The sequence below is a fragment of the Choloepus didactylus genome, chromosome 3, assembly GCF_015220235.1.
Source record: "Choloepus didactylus isolate mChoDid1 chromosome 3, mChoDid1.pri, whole genome shotgun sequence".
NCBI classification, from domain to species: Eukaryota; Metazoa; Chordata; class Mammalia; order Pilosa; family Megalonychidae; genus Choloepus; species Choloepus didactylus.
Genome location: NC_051309.1, coordinates 215,457,973 through 215,477,283, shown reverse-complemented (window position 1 = coordinate 215,477,283; position 19,311 = coordinate 215,457,973). Strand labels below are relative to the sequence as shown.

Here is a 19,311-nt window from a genome sequence, read left to right as displayed (position 1 = left end):
GATCCATTCTGCGAATCTATATCTTTTAATTGGGGAGTTTAATCCATTTACATTCAACGTTAAAACCGTGAAGGCATTTCTTGAATCGGCCATCTTATCCTTTGGATTATGTTTGCCATATTTTTCCCTCTCTGTATTAATATCCTTTATTGTACCCATACCGAATCTCTTTAGTACTGAACCTTTCTCCAAGTCTCTCTGTCCTGTCTTTGTTTCTCTGTCTGTAGGGCTCCCTTTAGTATCTCCAGTAGGGCAGGTCTCTTGTTAGCAAATTCTCTCAGCATTTCTTTGTCTGTGAAAAATTTAAGCTCTCCCTCAAATTTGAAGGAGAGCTTTGCTGGATAAAGTATTCTTGGCTGGAAATTCCTCTCTCTCAGAATTTTAAATATATCGTGCCATTGCCTTCTCGCCTCCATGGTGGCTGCTGAGTAGTCACTACTTAGTCTTATGCTGTTTCCTTTGTATGTGGTGAATTGCTTTTCTCTTGCTGCTTTCAGAACTTGCTCCTTCTCTTCTATGTTTGACAGTGTGATCAGTATATGTCTCGGAGTGGGTTTTTTTGGATTTATTCTATTTGGAGTTCGCTGAGCATTTATGATTTGTGTATTTATGTTGTTTAGAAGATTTGGGAAGTTTTCCCCAACAATTTCTTTGAATACTCTTCCTAGACCTTTACCCTTTTCTTCCCCTTCTGGGACACCAATGAGTCTTATATTCGGACGCTTCATATTATCTATCATATCCCTGAGGTCCATTTCGAGTTTTTCAATTTTTTTCCCCATTCTTTCTTTTATGCTTTCATTTTCCATTCTGTCATCTTCCAGGTCACTGATTCGTTGTTCAACTTCCTCTAGTCTTGTACTATGAGTGTCCAGAATCTTTTTAATTTGGTCAACAGTTTCTTTAATTTCCATAAGATCATCCATTTTTTTATTTAGTCTTGCAATGTCTTCTTTATGCTCTTCTAGGGTCTTCTTGATTTCCTTCATATCCCGTACTAGGGTCTCATTGTTCATCTTTAGTTCTTTGAGTAGCTGCTCTAGGTGTGTCTCTTCTGGTCTTTTGATTTGGGTGCTTGGGCTTGGGTTATCCATATCGTCTGGTTTTTTCATATGCTTTATAATTTTCTGTTGTTTTTGGCCTCGTGGCATTTGCTGTCCTTGATAGGGTTCTTTTAGGGTTTGTAGACCAGTTGAAGTCCTTATCTCTAATTTATCAGATCTACAGCTTCGTGGAGTACACTTTCTCTAACTAACCAGCAGGTGGCGTCCACGAGCCACCTGTTCTCCACAAGCCAGATCTCCCCTGCTTAGCCTTTTTGGTGAGTGGGGGAGTGAGTCTTGTGGGGCCCAATTGGTGTCCCAAGCTTGCGTGTGTAGTTGGTGTTGCCTGCCCTGTATGTGGGGCGTGTTTCTGGGCAGTCGGGGAGGGGGGGTGGCCCTAACAATCAAATCTCCCTGATGATCCTAGAGTTTTAAAGCTACTGCAATAGTCTAATCCTTCAGTTCAGTCCTGCCACAGTTTGTCTCTGCCACTGACCCACAAGTCTTTGGTATTGGCGTATGGCTCCTGAGACTTGCAAGTGGGCCCCTCTTCCAGGCTGTGCACCCCGGGTCCTCTGTTGAGGGATGACTGTGCTATGTCACAGGTGAGTGCCGTCCCCCCAGGGCAGTTCTGGGCTGCTGGGCTGTGTTGGGAGGCTCCCAGTCTGCTCAAATGATGGCTGAATGGGGCTCTGTTAATTCACACTGCTCCCCCTTCCCAGCTCTGGGACATTCAGCTGAGGTTGCAGGGAAGGCTAATGTCCACGCCCAGTTTTGTGGTGTGTGCCTGTTATTTGAAGCACTTCCGTCACACTGGGTTGTCTGGGGCAGCTCTGGGCTATGGGGCTGGCGATGGGCAGGAGTGTTTCCTGTCCACCAGGATGGTGGCTGTGAGCGGACACCCCCCTTTTCTTGGGAAGTTGTGTTGTTTAGTGAATTTTCTCAGCCACTGGATTATTGCCTTTTGTCTCAGAGCTCTCTTATTTCTGCTCTTGACTTGACGTGCCCAAATTTCAATTCTTTGAAGCTTTCTGTATTGAGCTTCTTAGAGTAATTGTTTTAGAAAAAGCAAAAAGGATTTAAAAAAAAAAAAAAAAAAAAAAAAAAAAACGGCCCTCCTCAGAGATCTAATGGGTTATTGAAATGCTAATAGACAAAGCAACCAGGGCCATTAAGGAAAGGTGCCCTGGGCAGAGAGATCAGCCTTGCTTCGGGATTTGCATATGCGCCTCAAGGCCTGATCTCCGCCCTTGCCCTTTCTGTGTTCACCAGAACTCCAAAAATCCTCTGCTTTTACTTTGGAGCTTCTCGTGTTGTTTTCCTTCTATGCCCGTCTCCTCTCTGCTGGGCTGGCTGCTCTCAGAGTCTCTGGTGTCTGGCCTCAGTCTATCTATGGTTGGAGTTTGAATCAGTAGAATGAGTTTCCGATGAGAGCAGCCACTGCAATTCTCCCTTCTCCTTCCTGGAGCTGACAGCCCCTCCTCCCCCGGGACTGAGCCTGGCAGGGAGGGGCGCGGGTCCCCTGGCCGCAAAAACTTACAGATTTCGGTGATCTCAGCAGTTCCACGTTTTCATGAGTGTTGTATGAAGTATGCCCAAAGACAGATTGCTCTGTGGTGTCCAGTCCACGCAGTTCCTGGCTTTTTACCTACTTTCCTGGAGGAGTAACTAAAACATACAGCTCACCAGTCTGCCATCTTGCCCCGCCTCCCCCATCTTGCCCCGCCTCCCAGATTTATTTAATAATCTCTTTTCTGTAACCAGTGCACTTAAGCATTCAAGTTTTGCTTTTTACTGATAGTCTTAGGAAACTCAGTACAGATATCCTCTTAAGATAAACCTTAGGAGCGTCAAATCTTTAAACTAGCTATTTAGCATAAAGGGAATTCATTCTTTTGCCACTAACTTGTCTCCAAAGAATATACTGCTGTCCATGATGAACGCAGAGTAACCATTACACAGAATAATAGTTAGTGATTTGCCCAGGGCTACATCGTTAATGGCAGAGCTAGAATTAGAATCACATGTTCTCACTTCTAACTTAGTTATCTTTACAATATTGTGCTTCTTGACAATCTCCATAATTTGGTTCCATTGTGTAGGCTTCAGGATTACACTAACATTTAATTGTGTGCAACTATTGTATACCAGGCTCTACAACTATATGAGTTAGTTACTATAATTTGCCTCAGAGAAGTTAGGCACTTTGCCAAACATAACATTATTAATTAAAGGTAGAACCATAGTTTGAACGATTATGATAGTCTGTCTGCCTTTCTAAGTACATTCCTTCTTAATCTGTCTTGTATTTGGGTTGAGGCTTCCACTTATGAAACATCAACTCTTTCACTCTCAGATATTCCCAAACCCACAGAATCCAGATTCCCATTTCCCCTTTAGCGTCTTAGTTACAGCTTCTTAGTTCCTTTATACCTTTTATTTATTTTCTCGTCTTCTTACTCCAGTGCATACCTCCAATATACTAACAGGGATAGCAGGAATCCTTGTTTTATTCAGGAAGTGCTTCTGACACCAGTTTGCTATAGATTTTTGGTAGATAATTGTCATCAAGTTATAAACATTACTGTGTATTCCCATTTGCTAAGATTTTTAAATTTAAATCACAAATGGATTTTGCATTTGATTAGATGCTTTTTCTGCATCTGTGGAGATAATCATTCATTGTTTCTCCTTCAATCAATTCACACGGTAAATGAATTGTACATGTTTTCAATTAAACCACCTTGGCATTTCTGGAATAAATTCAACTTGTATATGATATATTAATATCATCACCTTTACTTTTAGAATCAATTTCTACCTACTGATTTAATTTATTAATAGTAATATGATTGTTCATTCTTTTTATTTCTTCTTGAATCAGCTTTGGTAAGCTGTATTTTTCCAGGAATTTATAATTAAGTCTAATCTTTTAAATGTATTGGCTTAAAGTTGTTCGTAATAGTCATACTCTTTTAAGACCTAGGTGAATGGATGGTTTTATTATTGAGGAATCCTTTTTTTGGTACCTTTGTTTTTAGTTCATTTATTTCAGTATCTGTAAGGACCTACTATGTGCATTGCCTCATGTCTCAACAGTCCTTGATGATTTTAGGATTTATTTTTTTCTATACTTTCCAATACTCAGCCAGAATAACCCAGGACCACAGAGAACAGCCTCAGCATGATTCTTCAGGATTTAAACTTCTTGCTTTTATTTATTTATTTTGTATGTAAAAATAAATAATATATAAATACATATATAATGGTGTAGGACTACAATGTATATTTTGTGATGTATGTTATATACTTTACATATGTATGTAAAAGTAAATAATATAAATATGATTATGGGCCTGTGATATATGAGTGTAAAGAAATGTATAATATAACTTTAGCATGACTAATTTGTTTGGGCTGAAGTTATAGGGATATGATTCCTTTTTGGAAGGTAAAATTTGAAAAATTGCTAGGTGCAACTTGTTTGATGGAAGACATTGAGTAACATTGTGCCCTAAATATTCATCTTTCATCAGGCAGTTTTTGTGTGGCTACATTGTGGCTAAATATTGCCTTAAGCCCTGCAAAGTAAAATCAGTGATGTTCAGAAGTCATTTCTTTATTAGTGAAATCTATTAAACAAACATTTTGTAAGAAGTCATATGACTGAAATATCCAGATTTCCTGAATCTTGAATTCAGCGATAGTTAAATTCAATATTGAGAATCACCTCAGCACTTGATTCTTCAAGTAAAATATATTCAACTGCTTATGTGCCGTTGATACAGGTCATAACTAGTTGAAGAGTCTTTTTGTAATTTAAGTCATTCTAAAATGATTCTCCTTTCTTCTGCTTTCTGAAATGCCAGGTGAACATGGCAATCCAGACAGCTATCTTTGGAATTGGTATACATAAAGGGTACTGGTTTTAGGAGGCAACACCGCTAATGGTTGTCAGTGTGGCTGGATGAGAAAAGGGCTGATTTTGTTCTCTTTCTTGAGCAGTCTTTGTTGATTCCCTATTCTGATCCATGTCTGATTGAGAGACTTCAAGATCACCTTTTATGAAGGACTGGAGGGAGGGTCAGGAATTGGGGGAAAATCCTTTGTGACATTTTATAGAATCATCTCCTTTGTGAGCCTCTGTAGAATTTTGGCTACTCTTAATTTGGATTGTGATCCAACATTTGAACTAAGCAATTGATAGGTATCAGGAGGCCCATGAGCTTTATGAAATGATAATGAAAAGTGTTATCTTTATATCTGTGTATTTGTGTGTTGGAAGTCCATAGCTTTCTTTTGATATCTAGTTCAAATCTTACTCAAAAGGTTAAGAATCAGTGTTCATGTATGTGAAAGAGAGGGGCAGGAGAAGAGGGCGAGAGAGAGAAAACAGAAAGGGGGAAAAGGAAGAGAGAAATGTGTCTTATGAACATTTTTACTATGGTGAAGCATAAAAGGTAAATCTTTGTTACTAGTAGTATAGTAATATTATGATTTCTTGATCCATGTATATAGTGATACCATGGAACATGTTAATACAGTAGCCAATGAGCAGTTGGTTTTGGCTATCAACTTATAGAGACATCCATGCAAGAAGTGGTTTACAACTTTCCTAAGTTGCTTCCAAAGCCAGAGATTCTGATTTGAAGAGACTATCATTCTAATCACAGCACTGTATAAGAAGAATACTTTTAAAAATAGAGTATTTGGCAAGATTTTTACCAAATGTTTGTAAAAATGGTTACATTTGAAAGTTATTAAGCTTTTCAGGAACACAGAGGCTTTTGGTTGCCAAATTACAATTAAATGAATTACAAGAAAAAGGTTTGTTAGAAACTACAAAATAAATATTTTTATTATGTAAAAATCACAGTTAATTCATTTTCTGTTTTGTATAACATGGCAAATTGAGATTGAACCCTGTTGACAGTATGACCAAGAATATCTATTCAAGTCCATGTAGGAAGTTTTAGTCAGTTTTACTACTATCACTGCATATATTTATTGATCTTTTGCTTAACTTTGGATATATTTTAGGCCAACATCAAAATGGAAATGAAAGAGAATGCTAAACCCAAGATACTATGGAAAATGAGTTCATCCAGTGAACCTTTATCAATTACTGGGATAGAAGCCAATCCCTTGAAGAAATTCACCATTCCCAAGATCAGAAGGACAGCTGGGAAAGGTAATATATCTATGAAAGATGGAATTTTTTATTTTTATTACTGTATTTCTGTTTTTTAGATTATCTTGAGCTTCTCTTTTGGCTATATAAAATAATATTAAGTCAAGTCTTTAATAACCTTAAATCTTCATGTACTCCTGGGTGTGTACAAAATGAAATAGACACATTTCTTCTGTTCATCCCACTATGTATACCTAAAAACCCAGTACATTATATATAAAACAAACATAAGAAGACTTTGAAAGGTGGAGAGAAGACAGATTAGCTAGGAACCCTGGGATTTGAAGAACAACACAGCAGTAAGTTCCCTTTGTTTTCTTTTTTACTTCTGTATGTCATAGACTGGATACTCAAACTCCAACAGGCACAGACAAAGTAGCTACAAGGAAAGCCTTCTCTGTCTTGCCAAAGGACTAGGAAAGGGCAGGTTATAGAGTAAGAAACCTGTCAGTAAACACCCTACTCTTGCAAAGCACCAGGGGAAAAATCCATGGTTTTTGTACCTTTGTCAGCAAAGGCAGAGTGGAGGGCCTAAACTTTCACCTACATCCCTTCCTCTTCCCATTGGAGGGTGGTATTAGAGGAGGCTAGGTGGGGAGCTGAACTTCATCCTCTACCCAGCAGTAACAAGGCATCCCTCCCCTTTCTTGTGGTGTCATTGGAGGCCACGTAAGGAACCAGGGCTTTTACCACTGCTCAACAGTAATGAGTTCTCCTCCATACCCCACAGTGTCAGTGGCTTTCCATCCCTTTCCTGTTGTGATGAGTCATCCCTTCCTGCAGGGGGTGGTATCAGCAAAGACCAAGTGGGGAGCCTGGACTTCCACCATACCCAGAAGTAACAAGGCATCTGCTCCCTTGCTACAGTGCCAATGGAGACTAAGTGGTGAGCATGGCCTTCCACTCCTTTCCAATGGTGACAAGACACCCCCACACCCAGGTTGTCATCAGAGGCCATGTGGAGAGCCAGGACTTCTATCCCATCCAATGGTAAAGAGTCAATTTCCCTCTTACCCTGCTGGCACAGTTTTAGTAGAGACATGCTAAAAAAAGAAGATTTAAATTCAGTAGTACCCAAAATGGCCAGGAGAGACTTGAAAAGCTCAATTTGAATGAGAAAAGGTAATCAATAGAAATCAACACCAAGATATTAGATAACACAGATATTAGAATTATCTGACAAGGCTTTTAAAGCAGTCATCATAAAGATGTTTCAACAGGCAATTGCAAATATTCTTGAAACAAGTGAAAAAAAATAGAAAATCTCAGCAAAGAAATGGAAAATATAATAAAGGACCAAATGGAGATTTTGGAACTGAAAAATACAGTAACTGAAATAAAAACAGTTCAATAGAATGGGCTCGATAGAATAATGGAGAGGACAGTGGAAAAAGGGAACTTGAACTTCGAACAATAGAAATTACCCAGTCTGAGTAGCAAAGGAAAAATAGAGAAAAGTGAACAGAGACTCAGGGACTTTTGGAATAATAATAGAAGAGCTACATCATTGGAGTCTCAGAAAAGGAGAAAGTGTGGAGCTGAAAGAGTATTTGAAGAAAATATTGGCTAAAAATTACCCAAATTGAATACTTAAACCTGGCAGGGGAGATACCATGATCACAAAGGTGGTTTTCCCAGGGTGAGGCTTATCCATTGCACTCTGGATGTGCTGATCCCTGCAGTTTCCCCAAATGTGGGAAATTCAACTGCATAATTGTGGTAGTGGGGGACTGCATTTGTGCTTTCCCCTTAAAAAAGAGGGGGGGGGGACAGAAAAGAAAAAAATTACCCAAATTGGACAAAAGGCAAAGAAGGACATTACATAATGATAAATGGATCTGTCCACCTAGAAGGTAGTGCAATCCTAAATGTATACACCAAACAACAGAATATCAAATACACAAAGCAAAAACTGATAGAGCTGAAAAGAGAAATTGACAAATCTAGAATTATAGTTGAAGATTTATTAATTTCTCAACAACTGATAGAACTTTTAAACAGAATATCAGCAATGATATAGAAGAACTTAACATGCTTAAACAACAGGATGTAATTGACATTTATGTATTAGTCCTCCCCAGTAACAACAGACATTCTTTCCAAGAGCCCATGGAGCATTCAGCAAGCTATGCAGTATTTTTGGGCCATGAAACAAATTTCGACAAATTTTAAAAATTAAAATCATAAAGAATGTGTTCTCCTACCACAATGGGCTCAAACTATAATAATTGACATATAATAGGTAAATCTCCCAAAACTTGGAAAGTAAACAATACAATTCTGTAATCCATGAGACTTCAAGAGAAATTTAAAAACTGCATTGAGGGCGGGGCAAGATGGCAGACTGGTGAGCTGTAAGTTTTAGTTACTCCTCCAGGAAAGTAGGTAAAAAGCCAGGAACTGCGTGGACTGGACACCACAGAGCAATCTGTCTTTGGGCATACTTCATACAACACTCATGAAAATGTCGGACTCCTGAGATCAGCGAAATCTGTAAGTTTTTGCGGCCAGGGGACCCGCGCCCCTCCCTGCCAGGCTCAGTCCCGTGGGAGGAGGGGCTGTCAGCTCCGGGAAGGAGAAGGGAGAACTGCAGTGGCAGCCCTTATCGGAAACTCATTCTACTGATCCAAACTCCAACCATAGATAGACTGAGACCAGACACCAGAGAATCTGAGAGCAGCCAGCCCAGCAGAGAGGAGACAGGCATAGAAAAAAAAAAAACAACACGAAAAACTCCAAAATAAAAGCAGAGGATTTTTGGAGTTCTGGTGAACACAGAAAGGGGAAGGGCGGAGCTCAGGCCTTGAGGCGCATATGCAAATCCCGAAGAAAAGCTTATCTCTCTGCCCTGTGGACCTTTCCTTAATGGCCCTGGTTGCTTTGTCTATTAGCATTTCAATAACCCATTAGATCTCTGAGGAGGGCCCTTTTTTTTTTTTTTTTTTAATCCTTTTTTCTTTTTCTAAAACAATTACTCTAAGAAGCCCAATACAGAAAGCTTCAAAGAATTTCAATTTGGGCATGGCAAGTCAAGAGCAGAACTAAGAGAGCTCTGAGACAAAAGGCAATAATCCAGTGGCTGAGAAAATTCACTAAACACCACAACTTCCCAAGAAAAGGGGGGTGTCCGCTCACAGCCACCATCCTGGTGGACAGGAAACACTCCTGCCCATCGCCAGCCCCATAGCCCAGAGCTGCCCCAGACAACCCAGTGTGACGGAAGTGCTTCAAATAACGGGCACACACCACAAAACTGGGCGTGGACATTAGCCTTCCCTGCAACCTCAGCTGATTGTCCCAGAGCTGGGAAGGTGGAGCAGTGTGAATTAACAAAGCCCCATTCAGCCATCATTTCAGCAAACTGGGAGCCTCCCTACACAGCCCAGCAGCCCAGAACTGCCCTGGGGGGACGGCACTCACCTGTGACATAGCACAGTCATCCCTCAACAGAGGACCCGGGGTGCACGGCCTGGAAGAGGGGCCCACTTGCAAGTCTCAGGAGCCATACGCCAATACCAAAGACTTGTGGGTCAGTGGCAGAGACAAACTGTGGCAGGACTGAACAGAAGGATTAGACTATTGCAGCAGCTTTAAAACTCTAGGATCATCAGGGAGATTTGATTGTTAGGGCCACCCCCCCTCCCCACCTGCCCAGAAACACGCCCCATATACAGGGCAGGCAACACCAACTACACACGCAAGCTTGGTACACCAATTGGGCCCCACAAGACTCACTCCCCCACTCACCAAAAAAAAGGCTAAGCAGGGGAGAACTGGCTTGTGGAGAACAGGTGGCTCGTGGACGCCACCTGCTGGTTAGTTAGAGAAAGTGTACTCCACGAAGCTGTAGATCTGATAAATTAGAGATAAGGACTTCAATAGGTCTACAAACCCTAAAAGAACCCTATCAAGTTCAGCAAATGCCACGAGGCCAAAAACAACAGAAAATTATAAAGCATATGAAAAAACCAGACGATATGGATAACCCAAGCCCAAACACCCAAATCAAAAGATCAGATGAGACACAGCACCTAGAGCAGCTACTCAAAGAACTAAAGATGAACAATGAGACCATACTACAGGATATGAAGGAAATCAAGAAGACTCTAGAAGAGCATAAAGAAGACATTGCAAGACTAAATAAAAAAATGGATGATCTTATGGAAATTAAAGAAACTGTTGACCAAATTAAAAAGATTCTGGACACTCATAGTACAAGACTAGAGGAAGTTGAACAACGAATCAGTGACCTCGAAGATGACAGAATGGAAAATGAAAGCATAAAAGAAAGAATGGGGAAAAAAATTGAAAAAATCGAAATGGACCTCAGGGATATGATAGATAATATGAAACGTCCAAATATAAGACTCATTGGTGTCCCAGAAGGGGAAGAAAAGGGTAAAGGTCTAGGAAGAGTATTCAAAGAAATTGTTGGGGAAAACTTCCCAAATCTTCTAAACAACATAAATACACAAATCATAAATGCTCAGCGAACCCCAAATAGAATAAATCCAAATAAACCCACTCCGAGACATATACTGATCACACTGTCAAACACAGAAGAGAAGGAGCAAGTTCTGAAAGCAGCAAGAGAAAAGCAATTCACCACATACAAAGGAAACAGCATAAGACTAAGTAGTGACTACTCAGCAGCCACCATGGAGGCGAGAAGGCAGTGGCACGATGTATTTAAAATTCTGAGTGAGAAAAATTTCCAGCCAAGAATACTTTATCCAGCAAAGCTCTCCTTCAAATTTGAGGGAGAGCTTAAATTTTTCACAGACAAACAAATGCTGAGAGAATTTGCTAACAAGAGACCTGCCCTACTGGAGATACTAAAGGGAGCCCTACAGACAGAGAAACAAAGACAGGACAGAGAGACTTGGAGAAAGGTTCAGTACTAAAGAGATTCGGTATGGGTACAATAAAGGATATTAATAGAGAGAGGGATAAATATGGCAAACATAAACCAAAGGATAAGATGGCCGATTCAAGAAATGCCTTCACGGTTTTAACGTTGAATGTAAATGGATTAAACTCCCCAATTAAAAGATACAGATTCGCAGAATGGATCAAAAAAAATGAACCATCAATATGTTGCATACAAGAGACTCATCTTAGACACAGGGACACAAAGAAACTGAAAGTGAAAGGATGGAAAAAAATATTTCATGCAAGCCACAGCCAAAAGAAAGCAGGTGTAGCAATATTAATCTCAGATAAAATAGACTTCAAATGCAGGGATGTTTTGAGAGACAAAGAAGGCCACTACATACTAATAAAAGGGGCAATTCAGCAAGAAGAAATAACAATCGTAAATGTCTATGCACCCAATCAAGGTGCCACAAAATATATGAGAGAAACACTGGCAAAACTAAAGGAAGCAATTGATGTTTCCACGATAATTGTGGGAGACTTCAACACATCACTCTCTCCTATAGATAGATCAACCAGACAGAAGACCAATAAGGAAATTGAAAACCTAAACAATCTGATAAATGAATTAGATTTAACAGACATATACAGGACATTACATCCCAAATCACCAGGATACACATACTTTTCTAGTGCTCATGGAACTTTCTCCAGAATAGATCATATGCTGGGACATAAAACAAGCCTCAATAAATTTAAAAAGATTGAAATTATTCAAAGCACATTCTCTGACCACAATGGAATACAATTAGAAGTCAATAACCATCAGAGACTTAGAAAATTCACAAATACCTGGAGGTTAAACAACACACTCCTAAACGATCAGTGGGTTAAAGAAGAAATAGCAAGAGAAATTGCTAAATATATAGAGACGAATGAAAATGAGAACACAACATACCAAAACCTATGGGATGCAGCAAAAGCAGTGCTAAGGGGGAAATTTATAGCACTAAACGCATATATTAAAAAGGAAGAAAGAGCCAAAATCAAAGAACTAATGGATCAACTGAAGAAGCTAGAAAATGAACAGCAAAGCAATCCTAAACCAAGTAGAAGAAAAGAAATAACAAGGATTAAAGCAGAAATAAATGGCATAGAGAACAAAAAAACAATAGAGAGGATAAATATCACCAAAAGTTGGTTCTTTGAGAAGATCAACAAGATTGACAAGCCCCTAGCTAGACTGACAAAATCAAAAAGAGAGAAGACCCATATAAACAAAATAATGAATGAAAAAGGTGACATAACTGCAGATCCTGAAGAAATTAAAAAAATTATAACAGGATATTGTGAACAACTGTATGGCAACAAACTGGATAATGTAGAAGAAATGGACAATTTCCTGGAAACATATGAACAACCTAGACTGACCAGAGAAGAAATAGAAGACCTCAACCAACCCATCACAAGCAAAGAGATCCAATCAGTCCTCAAAAATCTTCTCACAAATAAATGCCCAGGGCCAGATGGCTTCACAGGGGAATTCTACCAAACTTTCCAGAAAGAACTGAAACCAATCTTACTCAAACTCTTTCAAAACATTGAAAAAAAATGGAACACTACCTAACTCATTTTATGAAGCTAACATCAATCTAATACCAAAACCAGGCAAAGATGCTACAAAAAAGGAAAACTACCGGCCAATCTCCCTAATGAATATAGATGCAGAAATCCTCAACAAAATACTTGCAAATCGAATCCAAAGACACATTAAAAAAATCATACACCATGACCAAGTGGGGTTCATTCCAGGCATGCAAGGATGGTTCAACATAAGAAAAACAATCAATGTATTACAACACATTTACAAGTCAAAAGGGAAAAATCAATTGATCATCTCAATAGATGCTGAAAAAGCATTTGACAAAATCCAACATCCCTTTTTGATAAAAACACTTCAAAAGGTAGGAATTGAAGGAAACTTCCTCAACATGATAAAGAGCATATATGAAAAACCCACAGCCAGCATAGTACTCAACGGTGAGAGACTGAAAGCCTTCCCTCTAAGATCAGGAACAAGACAAGGATGCCCGCTGTCACCACTGTTATTCAACATTGTGCTGGAAGTGCTAGCCAGGGCAATCCGGCAAGACAAAGAAATAAAAGGCATCCAAATTGGAAAAGAAGAAGTAAAACTGTCATTGTTTGCAGATGATATGATCTTATATCTAGAAAACCCTGAGAAATCAACGATACACCTACTAGAGCTAATAAACAAATTTAGCAAGGTAGCGGGATACAAGATTAATGCACATAAGTCAGTAATGTTTCTATATGCTAGAAATGAACAAACTGAAGAGACACTCAAGAAAAAGATACCATTTTCAATAGCAACTAAAAAAATCAAGTACCTAGGAATAAACTTAACCAAAGATGTAAAAGACCTATACAAAGAAAACTACATAACTCTACTAAAAGAAATAGAAGGGGACCTTAAAAGATGGAAAAATATTCCATGTTCATGGATAGGAAGGCTAAATGTCATGAAGATGTCAATTCTACCCAAACTCATCTACAGATTCAATGCAATCCCAATCAAAATTCCAACAACCTACTTTGCAGACTTGGAAAAGCTAGTTATCAAATTTATTTGGAAAGGGAAGATGCCTCGAATTGCTAAAGACACTCTAAAAAAGAAAAATGAAGTGGGAGGACTTACACTCCCTGACTTTGAAGCTTATTATAAAGCCACAGTTGCCAAAACAGCATGGTACTGGCACAAAGATAGACATATAGATCAATGGAATCGAATTGAGAATTCAGAGATAGACCCTCAGATCTATGGCCGACTGATCTTTGATAAGGCCCCCAAAGTCACTGAACTGAGTCATAATGGTCTTTTCAACAAATGGGGCTGGGAGAGTTGGATATCCATATCCAAAAGAATGAAAGAGGACCCCTACCTCACCCCCTACACAAAAATTAACTCAAAATGGACCAAAGATCTCAATATAAAAGAAAGTACCATAAAACTCCTAGAAGATAATGTAGGAAAACATCTTCAAGACCTTGTATTAGGCGGCCACTTCCTAGACTTTACACCCAAAGCACAAGCAACAAAAGAGAAAATAGATAAATGGGAACTCCTCAAGCTTAGAAGTTTCTTCACCTCAAAGGAATTTCTCAAAAAGGTAAAGAGGCAGCCAACTCAATGGGAAAAAATTTTTGGAAACCATGTATCTGACAAAAGACTGATATCTTGCATATACAAAGAAATCCTACAACTCAATGACAATAGTACAGACAGCCTAATTATAAAATGGGCAAAAGATATGAAAAGACAGTTGTCTGAAGAGGAAATACAAATGGCCAAGAAACACATGAAAAAATGTTCAGCTTCACTAGCTATTAGAGAGATGCAAATTAAGACCACAATGAGATACCATCTAACACCGGTTAGAATGGCTGCCATTAAACAAACAGGAAACTACAAATGCTGGAGGGGATGTGGAGAAATTGGAACTCTTATTCATTGTTGGTGGGACTGTATAATGGTTCAGCCACTCTGGAAGTCAGTCTGGCAGTTCCTTAGAAAACTAGATATAGAGCTACCATTCGATCCAGCGATTGCACTTCTCGGTATATACCCGGAAGATCGGAAAGCAGTGACACGAACAGATATCTGCACGCCAATGTTCATAGCAGCATTACTCACAATTGCCAAGAGATGGAAACAACCCAAATGTCCTTCAACAGATGAGTGGATAAATAAAATGTGGTATATACACACGATGGAATACTACGCGGCAGTAAGAAGGAACGATCTCGTGAAACATATGACAACATGGATGAACCTTGAAGACATAATGCTGAGCGAAATAAGCCAGGCACAAAAAGAGAAATATTATATGCTACCACTAATGTGAACTTTGAAAAATGTAAAACAAATGGTTTATAATGTAGAATGTAGGAGAACTAGCAGTAAAGAGTAATTAAGGAAGGAGGAAGAATAATCCAAGAAGAACAGATAAGCTATTTAACGTTGTGGGGATGCCCAGAAATGACTATGGTCTGTTAATTTCTGATGGATATAGTAGGAACAAGTTCACAGAAGTGTTGCTATATTATGTAACTTTCTTGGGGTAAAGTAGGAACATGTTGGAAGTTAAGCAGTTATCTTAGGTTAGTCGTCTTTTCCTTACCCCCTTGTTATGGTCTCTTTGAAATGTTCTTTTATTGTATGTTTGTTTTCTTTTTAACTTTTTTTTTCATACAGTTGATTTAAAAAAGAAGGGAAAGTTAAAAAAAAAAAAAAAAGAAAAAGAAAAGGAAAAAAAAAAAGATGTAGTGCCCCCTTGAGGAGCCTGTGGAGAATGCAGGGGTATTCGCCTACCCCACCTCCATGGTTGCTAACATGACCACAGACATAGGGGACTGGTGGTTTGATGGGTTGAGCCCTCTACCATAAGTTTTACCCTTGGGAAGACGGTTGCTGCAAAGGAGAGGCTAGGCCTCCCTATATTTGTGCCTAAGAGTCTCCTCCTGAATGCCTCTTTGTTGCTCAGATGTGGCCCTCTCTCTCTGGCTAAGCCAACTTGAAAGGTGAAATCACTGCCCTCCCCCCTACGTGGGATCAGACACCCAGGGGAGAGAATCTCCCTGGCAACGTGGAATATGACTCCCGGGGAGGAATGTAGACCCGGCATCGTGGGACGGAGAACATCTTCTTGACCAAAAGGGGGATGTGAAAGGAAATGAAATAAGCTTCAGTGGCAGAGAGATTCCTAAACGAGCCGAGAGATCACTCTGGTGGGCACTCTTAAGCACACTTTAGACAACCCTTTTTAGGTTCTAAAGAATTGGGGTAGCTGGTGGTGGATACCTGAAACTATCAAACTACAACCCAGAACCCATGAATCTCGAAGACAGTTGTATAAAAATGTAGCATATGAGGGGTGACAATGGGATTGGGAAAGCCATAAGGACCAAACTCCACTTTGTGTATTTTATGGATGGATGTGTAGAAAAGTAGGGGAAGGAAACAAACAGACAAAGGTACCCAGTGTTCTTTTTTACTTCAATTGCTCTTTTTCACTCTAATTATTATTCTTGTTATTTTTATGTGTGTGCTAATGAAGGTGTCAGGGATTGATTTAGGTGATGAATGTACAACTATGTAATGGTACTGTAAACAATCGAAAGTACAATTTGTTTTGTATGACTGCGTGGTATGTGAATATATCTCAATAAAATGATGATTAAAAAAAACTGCATTGAACTGAATCACAATGAAAATGCAACATATCAAACTTGGAACAGACACAGCTAAAGCATGCTGACAAAAAAACTTAACAGCACTAAATGCTTACGTTGGAAAAAAAGATGGGTTTGAAATCTAACTTTCCATCTTAAGAAACTAGAAAAAGAACTGCAAATCCTAAAACAAGCAGAAGGAAGGAAATTGTAGAAAAGTAATAGAGAAAATCAGTAAACAAAAAAAGCTGATTGCTTGAAAAGATAAGTTAAAGTGTTAAATTTCCAGCAAGACAGAAGAAACATAGTATGCCAAAATTACCACTGTCAAGAATGAAACGAGATAGCACCACTGACCCACAGACATAGAAAGGATGATAGGGAGTAATATGTACAAATTTATGTGAATAAACTTGACAGTTTAGGTGAAATAGACTATTCTGGTTTGTAATGCTGCCATTATGAAAAATAACAGAAATGAATTGGCTTTTATGAAGGGGTTTTTTTGGGTTACAAATTTACAGTCCAAAGGCCATAGAAGTGTCCAAACTAAGGCATCAACAAGAAGATACCTTCACTGAGGAACTGTTGATAGCATCCGGAACACCTCTGTTAGCTGGGAAGGCATATAGTAGGCATCTCCTGGTCCTTTGCTCTCTGTTGCATTTCAAAATGGCTTTCCCCAAAATGTCTCTGGCCTTCTGTTTCTGTCTCTCTTAGCTTCTCTCAGCTCTCTGCTTGGTTCTCCTGGGGCATTTCTCTCTAAGCATCTGGGAGACCTATCTTAGCTTCTCTGGGGCAAACTCTGGGCTTCATCTCTTAGCTTAGCATCTCCAAATGTCCGTTAGTCTGCATCTCTAAGTGTCAGCAAGCATCTGTGTCGGCTCTTCAGTTCTCTTAAGTAATTCAGTGAACTGAACAAGATCCACCCTGAGTGGGTGGGGTCCACACCTCCATAGAAATAATTTAATCAAAGGTATCATGCACTGTTGGATGAGTCACATCTCCATGGAAACACTCAATCAAGAGGTTCCACCCAACAAGATTGAGTTAAAAATGACTTTTGTGGGGCACATAATATATCCAAACTGGCATATAAACCTATACACCAAAAATTCATGTAATACTAAATAAGTAATTTAAGTAACCTGATAACTATTAAAGAGATTAAATTCATAGTTTAAAAACTGTTGAAAAAGAAATCTCAAGGCATGTATGGTTTTACTGGAGAAGCCTACTAAATATTTAAATATGTATTAACCCAAATTCTATAAAATCTGTTCCAGAAAATAAAATAGGATAAAAGACTACCCTAATAATTTTATGAGGCCAGGTTTACCCTGGTACCCAAAACAGATGAGGATAGTACAAAAAAAAGAAAACTAAAGAACAGTGTCATTCATGAACGTAGATGCAGAAGTCCTAAACAAAACAACCAATCAAATCCAGCAATCCATAAAATGAAACATACACTATGACTAAGTGGGTTTTATTCTAGGGATGCCAGCCGGTTCAGTATTCAAAAATTAATTATGTAGGATGGCAGCATGGAGAGGAGTGGAAGCTAGTTCGTCCCCCTGGAACAACTAACAAAAAACCAGGAACAACTAGTAAATAATCCAGAATAACTGCGGGGGGACAAACATGACTGTCCGCTCATACACCAGTCAGAATTGGGAGGAATGCCCAAGATTATGGCATAAAATCTGCTGACAGGCGCCACTTGCTGGGCAGAAAAGCACAATGACCTGAGGTGTTGCAGGATGTACCAGTTTTCTAAGACACACCCTCAAGGAAACTGGATACTGAATAGATCTTCCTTCTGGGACCTGAGCCCGTTCTGGTCTGGGAAAACCTGATTGGGGTAACCAAGGAAACCATGCCTAGACAACAGAAAACTACAACCTGTACTAAGAAAAATGAAGTTATGGCCCAGTCAAAGGAACAAACTTACACTTCAACTGAGATACAGGAATTGAAACAACTAATAATAAGTCAATTCAAAAAGTTTAGGGAAGATACGGTGAAAGAGCTGAACTGTATAATGAAAACACTGGGCATACATAAGATAGAAATTGAAAGTTCGAAAAACCAACTGGCAGAATCTATGGAAATGAAAGGCACAACACGAGATGAAAGACACAATGGAAACATACAACAGCAGATCTTGAGAGGCAGAAGAGAACACTCAGAAACTGGAGAACAAGGCACCTGAAAGCCTGCACACAAAAGAACAGATAGAGAAAAGAATGGAAAAATATGAGCAATGTCTCTGGGAACTTAAGGACAAAGTGAAAAGCAAGAATGTACATGTCATTGGTGTCCCAGAAGGAGAAGAGAAGGGAAAAGGGGCAGAAGCAGTGATGGAGGAGATAATCAGTGAAAATTTCCCATGTCTTACAAAAGACATAAAATTACAGATCCAAGAAGCACAGTGTACCCCAAACAGAATAGATCTGAATAGACCTATGCCAAGACACTTAATAATCAGCTTATCAAATGTCAAAGACAAAGAGAGAATCCTGAAAGCCGCAAGAGAAAAGTGATCCATCACATACAAAGGAAGCTTGATAAGACTATGTGTGGATTTCTCAATAGAAATCATGGAAGCAAGAAGGAAGTGGGGTGATATATTTAAGATACTGAAACAGAAAAACCACCAACCAAGATCCTATATCCGGCAAAACTGTCCTTCAAATATGAGAGAAAGCTTAAAATATTCTCTGACAAACAGACAATGACAGAGTTTGTGAACAAGATACCTGCTCTACAGGAAATACTAAAGGAAGCACTGCAGAAAGAAAGGAAAAGACAGGAGTGAGAGGTTTGGAAAACAGTTTTGGCAGATAGCACAGCAATGTAAGTACACTGAACAAAGATGACTGTGAATATGGTTTAAAGAGGAAGGCTGGAACCGTCTGGGACACCAGAACAAAAGACAAACAATAA

At 39.2% G+C, this 19,311-nt stretch overlaps 1 protein-coding gene and 1 non-coding gene across 2 annotated transcripts in view; both read left to right on the top strand.

The window, feature by feature from the left end:
• TEX15 (testis expressed 15, meiosis and synapsis associated) overlaps positions 1 to 19,311 on the top strand; it is a 90,559-nt gene that overhangs the window by 26,005 nt on the left and 45,243 nt on the right. Inside the window, exon 3 of the mRNA XM_037831304.1 lies at positions 6,084 to 6,234. Within this exon, the coding sequence (XP_037687232.1) occupies positions 6,096 to 6,234 (139 nt within the window). The 5' untranslated portion in view covers positions 6,084 to 6,095. The remainder of the gene's footprint in view (positions 1 to 6,083; positions 6,235 to 19,311) is intronic.
• Positions 7,821 to 7,985, top strand: LOC119530721. Its single transcript, XR_005216108.1, has one exon. It is a non-coding gene; the product is annotated as a U1 spliceosomal RNA (small nuclear RNA).